The sequence below is a fragment of the Notothenia rossii genome (assembly GCF_949606895.1).
Source record: "Notothenia rossii genome assembly, contig: scaffold_224, whole genome shotgun sequence".
Classification (NCBI taxonomy): domain Eukaryota; kingdom Metazoa; phylum Chordata; class Actinopteri; order Perciformes; family Nototheniidae; genus Notothenia; species Notothenia rossii.
In genome coordinates this window covers 265-10,572 of record NW_027640240.1, presented here as the reverse complement: position 1 = coordinate 10,572, position 10,308 = coordinate 265, and the positions used below count along the sequence as shown (strand labels likewise).

The 10,308-nt window shown below is 41.2% G+C and overlaps 1 protein-coding gene across 1 annotated transcript; it reads left to right on the top strand.

Moving 5' to 3' along the window:
• The first annotated feature begins 2,126 nt into the window (after positions 1-2,126).
• lpl2a (lipoprotein lipase 2 a) lies at positions 2,127-10,008 on the top strand. The gene is made up of 8 exons (XM_079695071.1): positions 2,127-2,506; positions 3,323-3,519; positions 4,550-4,729; positions 6,197-6,308; positions 6,907-7,140; positions 8,200-8,442; positions 8,850-8,970; positions 9,767-10,008. Exons 1-8 carry the CDS (start codon positions 2,407-2,409, stop codon positions 9,987-9,989), a joined length of 1,410 nt encoding a protein of 469 aa, XP_079551197.1. The 5' UTR covers positions 2,127-2,406; the 3' UTR covers positions 9,990-10,008.
• Positions 10,009-10,308: the final 300 nt, after the last annotated feature.

Sequence of the window (10,308 nt, the reverse complement as noted above, 5' to 3'; positions counted from 1 at the left end):
TTATGGGTGTTTCGCAACTTTCGCCCCTTGTAAACAGATGTCTACCCACACCGCCTCCTCAGGATCTGCTCCACATGTGTTTTTCCTCACCTATCACGTACAATGTGTTGGAGCGCTAGCCAATAGCGAGCGTTACATAGGGATGTCACTATATTAGGGAAGTAAACAAAGGAGTCCAATGGAGGCGTCTTGGGGGTCTTTCACATGCACAAAAACCTACCAAGGAAAGTGAAAAACCCCAATGGCATAATAGGGCCCATTTAATTGTATGAGCATGAGCTAGAGACTCATCTAGAGATCCATAAATGACCTGCATGAATATCCGCAGGGCTTCCATCCAAAATAAAGAAAACTATTTTGGGAGTAATAGTAGATTGCAATAATGTGTTAAGAGTCCCTTTAACTATGCTGCTGGTATCACACTCTTGCCCAATAATCAGTCACAATTTCACTGTTTCGTTAAAACACGTGTTACCATTCCTGTGAACTTTATTGTTCCATTGTCCCTCACAGATACAAGAGTGCAACTTTTCAACCATCGCCTCATCGGCCTCCTGCCCAGTTTATCCTGGCATCTGCAGCTCTTGTTTTGGGCAACAAACCAGCGTCTGTGAAGCCAGATAACCTTGCCCCAGCGTGAGCACACAATCCCCAGCTGGCATGTAACAACATTTTTACTCAGTTCGTAAGTGAAATGCACACTCAATAGGTTAAAGGTCAGAGTTTATCAGTGAGCGAGTGCCAGTTTCATTGCAAAATTAAACACACACCATCCAAATGTTGCTGTAATACCAGGGATTCTGCCAAGAGGCCAAGATGCCTGACGGAGCACTGGAGCCTGAATACAGTAGGACACCTTAGAAAATCCCTGAAAAGCTGTATTTAAAATGATGTACTCATTGTTAAAAATCGAATTGATAAAAACATAATTTAAAAAATCTCAAAAGTGTAAGATAATTAAATTAAATTATGGTACACATAAAAGAATATCAACAGGTAGTGGGAAACAAGAGCTACCACTCACATATGGGGGGGTGGGGGGTTGAAACACAGGTGAACACATTTGACAGGAGGAAAAACACAGGGAGTAAAACACAAGGAGAGAATAAATGTCAAAAATAAAACAGAAAACTAAGTTTGTGACAGAAATAGATCTAGTGGGTTCAAAACTGTTTTGGGGGTGTTGGGTTAGGAAGGGCGAGTTCACCTGCGGTCTGCACTCCTCATCTCTGCTAGAGGCTACATTAGCTGCTACTAGCATAACACAAACCTGTTGGTGGTCCAGTTACATTGTGGATAGTGAAAGCACCATGTTTTGACAGCATGACATGAACATGTAACATGCTGAAAATAAAAAAAGGGACATGTCTAATTTTCTGCTGCATTGATTTCAATTCGTTTTTTCTTCGTACTATCTATTGTCAAAGTGCAGTGCAAGAGCGTAGTGGTGAATCAGTTACAGTACATAAGCGTTTTATTAGCCTGTATTGATAATTAATGATTAATGACAGTGTTGTTGTCTAAATAAAACAATACAAGTCGGTCAAACCGACGCTTGCTAGCTTTAGGGACACATATTATCCTCCTAAATGCATGTTTGTGTGTTGTCTGTGTTATTTCCCCTACATCTGCCCTCTGATGCCATGACAGCTTAAATCAGGGGCCCCCAAATGTCAGCCATGATGGTAAACACTGATGTTATATTGTATTTTCTGCTGCAGGACACGACATTGGCTCCTCCTGAAACAACCTGCTTCTCCAGCCCGCCTCTCAAAAATTACTCTATATACTAAGTAAATATTAACCAGGAGGTCTCAAAGTTGTGAATACAGTGATTTATTGATTCCAGGTTTCCTTTTTAATCCGTTTTTTTTATTTGGGGTAACTTTTTCTGGCACCATCTTATTTTTTGTTAAAGCGTATCTTTGTATTAAATACATTTAAAACTTATTATTTTTAACACAGTTTAGTGGTTTTAATGAGAAGTTAACCTGCCAACCAGTGAAGTCACTCTAATAAAGCATTCTAGTGATTTAGTTTACACATAATTTTCCATTCCCCGCCCGCGGACCTGAGCAGCCAATGGCCTTTCAGGATCTATTTAAGACGCGGACAGTCCAAGGTGGTTCAGATTTCAGCGCTCCGAGCCCAACAGGACGTACTTCATTATCCTGAGCAGGAATACACACACACACACACACACACACACACACACACACACACACACACACACACACACACACACACACACACACACACACACACACACACACACACACACGCGCGCGCACACACACACACACACACACACACACACACACACACACACTCTTCCGCAGCGACATCCGACTCATTGATTTCATTGTTCGAGACTTTTACTCTGAGAGGAAACAGCTGGGAAAGGAAATGAAAGCGTGGAGGGTTCGATTTCTGTACTTTCTGGTGTTGAATGCAGCTGTGCAGTATGTGACCTCTCTGGAAGAAGAGCACTCCGATTCTATTTTTGGTGAGTTTAAACTTCATGCACATCCACTCTCACTCACATCGACACAAGCGGGGGTACAAACTGCAGGTTAAATCGAGTTTGGTGCAGATAGTCGCGATGGAAAGCAAATCGTAGACAATGTAGGATATTTATCGGCAATTTACGCGCTGTAGCAGTGTCGTTTGGTCTCTGAGAATGACATTAACGGTCTTCATTAGATAGTATGCTTCACGTGTCTATGACTAAACTCTTGTTAGTGCTTTTTGGCGAATATCCAACATCTACTCAATACGATTAGCTGTCTTTAATTAGAGACATGGTAATACTTTTCACTTTTAGAGAGCACAAGAGGAAGAAAAGTGGAAACTCTCAGCAAACTAAACATGAATTAAGTTTTCTAAATGCTGCTATGAAAAGCATTTCCATTTGCAATATGGCTTCAATACTTTCCCAAATGAAAGCCTTATACATGTCTGTGTCCCTGCAACCCCCCACTCTGGACGGCAGCCCCCAGTTGAGTCGAGTCAGCTGACCGTCCTGTGCAGATTATAGTCGGTGAGGAGGCATGAACAAAGCTGGAGAAACTCTGCCAGGTTTCTATGGAGCTCAGTCTGGCCAAGTGAACCCCTGTAACCCCCAGGGACTGATCTGTTCTAAGGTGGAGGCTCATTTATCGAGGGGCCCGAGGGGCTTATTGGAGCCAGTCACTCAGTTAGCTAGTCAGGCGTGTCAGACCTCCAAGACAGCGATTAGATTTACACATCTGAAAAAACACCAGAGTGACACAGGAATCTCTTCTTTTCTTTGTTCTGTAAGTTAATTTATCCTCTCTTCCAGGTAACTTCCTCGACCCTCTAAAGGACCTGTTTGCCCAAAATGACGACAGCAATCAAACCGTGACTAAATTCTCCCTCCGAAAACCAAGCGTCCCCGATGATGACCTGTGCTACATCGTTCCTGGAAAGCCTGAGTCCCTGGCAGCCTGCAGCTTCGACAGCACCTCCAAAACCTTCCTGGTGATCCACGGATGGACGGTGAGGCCAAAGGCTTCGGCCTGCTGAGACATGTCCGCGTCTTTAAAACAACCAAAGACTTTGTTCACACAACTCTCCTTTGGTTTAGAAAGAAACACACCTCTTGTTTAAAGGGTGTCATTACATCAACAAGTTTCAGTGGACTCAAGTCCTGCCAAATTAACATAACTTAAAGGGGACCTATCATGCAAAATGCACTTTTGTACGTCTTTTATACATAAATATGTGTCCCCGGTGTTCCAGGGAACTCACCAAGTGTCAGAAAACACAACCCTCTCTATTTTCCTCCATACCCAAATCTCTAAAAACGGGGCTGCAACGGATCTGATATAAATTGTTCTGACATCAGAAACGAGGAGCTCCGCCTATATGGGCAACTCTCCACCTATCAGGAGGAGACAGCCACGGCCATTGCCGTTCGAAAGCGCTGGAGACGTTGTAGTACATATGCCAGGCCTGTAGGTGGCGCTGTAGTCTGCATGATCTGTTTGGTATTCAAAAAAAAAAAAACTTCGCAGACATGTTTGATATAGGTATGTATACAATATATTATTCAAATATAGCATGATAGGTCCACTTTAACTTATTGACACGCTGCAACGAGTTGAAGTTTATACCAAAGAACGAGGTTTCGACTCAGGTCAATGTTGTCTGGACTTGAGTCAACTTAAGTCTGTTCTGATGACTTTCAACTCGACTTCTCAGAAAATTAATTGAAAAACTTTGAAGTTTAAGATTTGTTACTAGACATGAGACATGAGGAAGGCTTTTTGTAACGTACCGATACCATTATGAAATATAAGCGACCATGAAAATCAATGCATTAACTTGAGATTTAGACAAATCTTAAGATAAAGTGGACTATAGTTTACTCTGATTTCACAATGTGGCAATAAATCAGATTCAAAGTCAACTTTGTTGTCAATCTTTCAGTCTCCCTGAACTTCCTTTTAATACATACCAGACTTATTAATAGTGATGACATTTTGGAGTTGTGTAAGTCTAATGTTTGGACCGTCTTTGTCTCCAGTTGAGTGGGATGTTTGAGAGCTGGGTGGAGAAGCTGGTGACGGCGCTGTACGACAGGGAAAAGACGGCTAACGTCATCGTGGTGGACTGGCTCGGCTCGGCTCAGAATCACTATGTGGTCGCAGCGCAGAACACCAAGGCGGTCGGACACGAGATCGCTCGCTTCATCGACTGGATCGAGGTCAGTGAGATTAAAGAAATGTGCAAGTTTAACAAAAATATATCACACCCATCACTTTTCATTTAGAGGAGGAGACAGTTTTCCACTTCCTCTCTATCAAAATGCAAATGAGACAGACATTTTCGTAGCATTTCAATCATTATAGAGTGGCGAAGTCACGCCCATCTACTTCCGGTCCACGGGATCTTATTTCGGAAAAATTATGTATTGAAGTCAATGGAGAGAGAAAACGTATCTTTCGATCCCGTTTGAATTGTGCCACGAATTACACATATGATGTTTGTCAATCTTAAAAAAATCATTTCCATGTCAAAAAAGTCACAGTTTGTCGTAAAACTGTTGAAATATAAGACTATGAAAAATACGCAACTAGAAAGACTACAAATCCCAGAGTCGCGTAAGTGATGTCATAACTGATGTCACAATTGTTTTCCTCTGCTAAATATAAGAGATAGCTAAGATAAGATAACTTTAACAAGATGTCAGTGTGCTTAGTACCAGGCTGTTATCATACCAGCAATGGGTCTTGCTCGTTCTTTCACTTCCCGTCTGATGAAAGGACCAGGAGTGGCTGGATCAAGTTAGCTACCTAGCTAGTAGCAAGCACGTTAGTTAGAATTACAGCCTTAGCTTTGTCATTTTGATTAGCCTTAACATGAAGTAACATCAAGTAACACAAAATGTTAAACAGTAAGAGTAGTAGTCATATTTCGTGAACCCTTTGAAGAGTATACTGTAACACCGGTGTGATCCTTCTATAATACACCATTTAAGCCCGGGGGAGAAATGCTAACGCTAACGCTACATTAGCGTCGGCGATCTTTTCTACTTCATAATCTTCATATCTGCACAAATGGTTGACATTGAACATTACAAAGATCAGGCCGTTCAGGGAGAATGGAAGGCAGGCAGGCAGCTTTGCATGACATTCTTCTGGACGTGTTTCATTGTGTTGATAGTGAGGGTAGTCAATCCCTTGTTTAGCAAGACAGTAGTGACGGCCATCTTGGTGACGTGTGTTGTTGTGCAAGACCAGAGATGTAGTTCATTGACCGTTTCACAAAAAAAAATGTGTTTCTTCAGTTTTACGACACATTTTTTTCATGTGTAATTCGTGGCACAATTCAAACGGAATCAAAATATAATCTTTCTCTCTCCATTGACTTCAATACATCGTTTGAAAAAACATTTTGTGTGTTTCCGTATCTGTACGACATGACTAAAACTAAATGGGTTGTTCTATGGCCCATGCTACATCGTACCACATAGTTTCATGACGATTGAGCCAGTAGTTTTTTGGTTATTTAGCTGAAGAACAGACCAATCAAACTGCATGACGGATGTATAAAAACTTGTGCCGTAATACCAGTCGTGATTTTGTTATCATGTTGTTTTTAGCTTGATAAGTCAAAGAGAGTATTTGTCCCGCTGATGTCTTAAATAATGTCTTCATTAACTTTTTTATAGGAAACCACCAACATGCCTCTGGAGAACATCCACCTGATTGGCTACAGCCTCGGAGCTCATGTTGCAGGATTTGCAGGAAGCCACGCAACCAATAAAGTCGGAAGAATAACCGGTAAAACAACAGATTAATTGATAAAGCATCTCACAGTTTAATATAGTTGCAGCTCAGTTAAAGGTCCCCTATTATACTGTTTTTACATCAATATATTATAGATTCAGATATATACAAACATGTCTCTGAAGTGTTTGGCTCCAAACACCAAACCGATCATTGAAGCATTACCCATAATCCCCTCTGTTTCAGCTCTGTTTCCAAAGTGCTGATTCTCTGTCTGTTACTTTAGATGAAAATAAGGAGCCCCTCCCCACGCCCCTCTGAGAGAGATTTGGTTAAAAAGAACACAATGGTGCTTTAGGAGGAGATTCAGGTGATAAGGTACGGGGGGGGGGGTTACCTTGGTTGCTGATTGGCTAATGGTTACTCAAGCCAACACATTAGTTATGACATCATAAAGTGGCCAAAATCAGATCAGCTCATTTTCAGACAGGTTTTTATAGAAATGGATCAGGACAAAAAGAGAGAGAATCTTTGTTCCTGAAACTTTCAGAATCTCTTTCCACAGAGGGGACACATGTTGATGTAGAAGAGACATGAACAAGTGGATTTTGCATATTAGGTGACCTTTAAGTGTGACTGTCGGTGTCTGCAGGTCTGGATCCCGCTGGTCCTGACTTCGAGGGGGAGCACGCTCACAGACGTCTGTCCCCGGACGACGCTCACTTCGTGGACGTCCTGCACACCTTCACACGCGGCTCTCTGGGTCTCAGCATCGGGATCCAGCAGCCCGTCGGACACGTCGACATTTACCCCAACAGAGGCAGCTTCCAGCCGGGATGCAACCTCAGAGGGGCCCTGGAGAAGATCGCCAACCTGGGGTTATTCGGTGAGAACGACTGGCAATTCACCTTTAAAATAAAAGCATTAACTTTACTGTAAATATTGAGAATTATGAACTCCATGATATCTCAATAAGCATTTAAATAGAACTACATACTACAGTGAACTACATACTAGTAATTGTGATATCAGCAGAAACCATTTATAATATTAACAAATTCAATTATTAAATGATAATGTAGTATTTAACACATTCAATACAGTCACGTGACAAGTTACAATGCACATATGTGTGATTATTAGTACGTTCACACATAGTCCAGAAGCTTTTATAACACTTCTTGCTGCTAGTCATTATTCTTAGCAGTGGTTCAAATAAAACCATCAACTTTACTGTAAATGTGGAGAATTATGAACTCTCTGATGTTTAAATAAGCACTTTTAAAGGACTACATTAAACTACATAGTAATTGTGATATCAGCAGAAAGCATTCCCAATATTAGGAAATTAAATGATAATATCTTATTCAACAGGATTTAACACATTCAACACAGCCACGTAATCACATTTTTGTGATTATTAGTATGTTCACACATAGTCCAGCAGCTTTCATAACACTTCTTGCTGCTAGTCGTTAGTCTTAGGGAAATTCCTTGTGCACAATGATCTCATTTACAACCTTTACATAAACAGAGGGCTTCAAACACAGCGGACGAAAAGGTCTAATACACCATAAAGTCTTGAGGAACTTGAAAGGTTACATAAACCGTGTCCGGTAAAGGAATGGGACAGTAAGAAATTGACTTAATTGCCGGAAGAGAACTCCTTGTGCTCCAGAGCTTCTCTTGATAACTGGACTTAAACTCCCTCTGTACATTTTACATTTATATTCAATTTAATATTGAATAATTAATTTCTTGCACAATTAATGTGTATATAATATCCGGCATTATATTTTGTTACTGTAAATGTGTATTTCCACATGTATATTTGTTTACTTTTTAGTGCTATCTATCTATCTATCTATCTATCTATCTATCTATCTATCTAACTATCTATCTATCTATCTATCTAATTATGTTTGTTTCCCTCTTCCCTCCCCAGCGATCACAGATGCAGTGAAGTGTGAACACGAGCGCTCGGTGCACCTCTTCATCGACTCTCTTCTGAACGAGCAGGACGCAGCGAAGGCCTACAGATGTGGAAGCACGGACATGTTCGACCGTGGCATGTGTCTCAGCTGCAGAAAGAGCCGCTGCACCGCCGTGGGCTACGACACCAGCCTGGTCCGCAGAGCACGCAGCGTTCAGATGTACACCAAGACACGCGCCTCCATGCCTTTCAGAGGTCAGTGCCCTCTATCAATAGTGGGGTTTGTTGGCTCTGAGGGTAGTTCAGTTGGTGGGAAGTTGCACAATTTTTTGCTACAAGGTCACAAGGTCTAATGGCTGGTTCTAAATGATAAATGGACTGCATTTATATAGAGCTTTGAAAGCACTTTTACAACTCAAGTACATGACTGTAAATACTGAGAATAATGGAGACTTTGATGTTTTAGAGGCACTTGAAACACTTCCTGACACATATTTCTTCCTGAAAAAGGCAGAGTGGTTTGATCCCACCACCAAGAAGTTGTTCAAAGTCAGCTTTAAAGCCAAAAGTCGGCTGACATGAAGCTCATCATTGCTAAATCTGGATCTAAATGTGAGCAGCATGCATGATTACGATTTGCAAACTGCTCTCGTTCTCCGCAGTTTACCACTATCAGGTGAAGATCCACTTCTCCAGTAAGGTGAACCGTTCTGAGATGGAGCCGTCGCTCACCGTCTCGCTGTTCGGGACGAGAGGAGAGGCGGAAAACCTGGAGCTGAAACTGTGAGTGAAAACCTGTGATGTGCACAATGACACTCTCACATTAACTCTAAATTGATATATGAAGAACGTGTCGAACCTTGTGACTTTTTGCATTCAATGACATGAGTTGTCTCTAAGGCACTCAGATATATCCACACAGGCATGTTTGACCAACTCTAGCAGCCTTGTGTTTGCTCTTGAAAAGTAATGTGTAGCCTCTGAAGAGTAGATGTAGTCATTGTGCAGAGAACAGGTACTAGCCAATGAAATGCAGTTATCATCCAACCAGAAGTGCATATGCTAATATACCATCTAAATTACAGAAAGTGCAGAGCATAAGAGATGCTATCACTGACATTAAACAGATGTTAAAATGTAAGTAAATGAAATATGTGAATAGAGAGGATAAGTGGAGTTAGAGAATCAAGAGTGCAACAGGAAGTCGGCTCATGAGACATTTTACATTTTTCATATTTGTTATCTGGATATTCGTAAAGTTTTGTTATTTGCCATTGAATGCATAAGCACTCATACGTTAAACAAGCTTACCTGGCACATACTGGACACTAAAAATACATCGTTTTTTATTCATTTTTACACGTCACAATTAAAAAAACGAACAGAACGGTCACTTGCATCTTCCAAGTTGTTTTGGAACAGTTGTCAAAGGAAACAGCATGCAGTAGAAACTATAAAAAGTAATATAACCGCCGACTTGGCAACATTTGCTCGTGTTACTTGTGGTTACATAATAGTTTATACTACAGCGTTTACGAGGCTAAGCTAAATAAAATGTTCTTTTTCTTTTATCTGGCAGGAAGGAGAAATTAGAGACGAATACGACACATTCGTTCCTGCTGGTGACGGAGAAAGACATCGGGGATCTGCTGATGTTGAAGTTTAAATGGGAGGAAACGAACGGCTGGTCGGCCTCCAACGTGCTGAACATGGTCTCCTCGTGGTGGTCCGGAGACTCCGGCAGCGACAACATGGACGTCCACAAGATCCGCATCCGGGCCGGAGAGACACAGCAAAAGTAAGATGGGCTCCTCTGTCTGCATGCTCTTATCTGATTCCAGTTATTTCTACTGTGACGTGTTCTGTTTTTATGTTTGTTCCTTTCGGGACCCCACGTGGTCTGTGTTTTATTTTTATGATGACCTTACATTTCTGCCTCATGTTGTTAATGTATTCATGTTTCTGTGGTCTTCATTTGAACTTTTGTTCTTTCTTGTGAAGCACTTTGGGAATTCTGTGGAAGGTGCTATACGAAATAAACGTATTATTATTATTTCTACATCATGCACATATCTGTACATCTCTGTGAAGCAGTTTCATTGACTTATTTTTTATTTTTTT

What these genes read in the sequence shown, in the direction of transcription:
- lpl2a (XM_079695071.1), top strand. Translation starts at nt 2,407, where the DNA reads ATGAAAGCGTGGAGGGTTCGATTTCTGTACTTTCTGGTGTTGAATGCA. An exon ending in TAAAGTCGGAAGAATAACCG is followed by an intron (nt 6,309 to 6,906) that starts GTAAAACAACAG and finishes CGGTGTCTGCAG; the next exon opens with GTCTGGATCCCGCTGGTCCT. An exon ending in CGCCTCCATGCCTTTCAGAG is followed by an intron (nt 8,443 to 8,849) that starts GTCAGTGCCCTC and finishes CGTTCTCCGCAG; the next exon opens with TTTACCACTATCAGGTGAAG.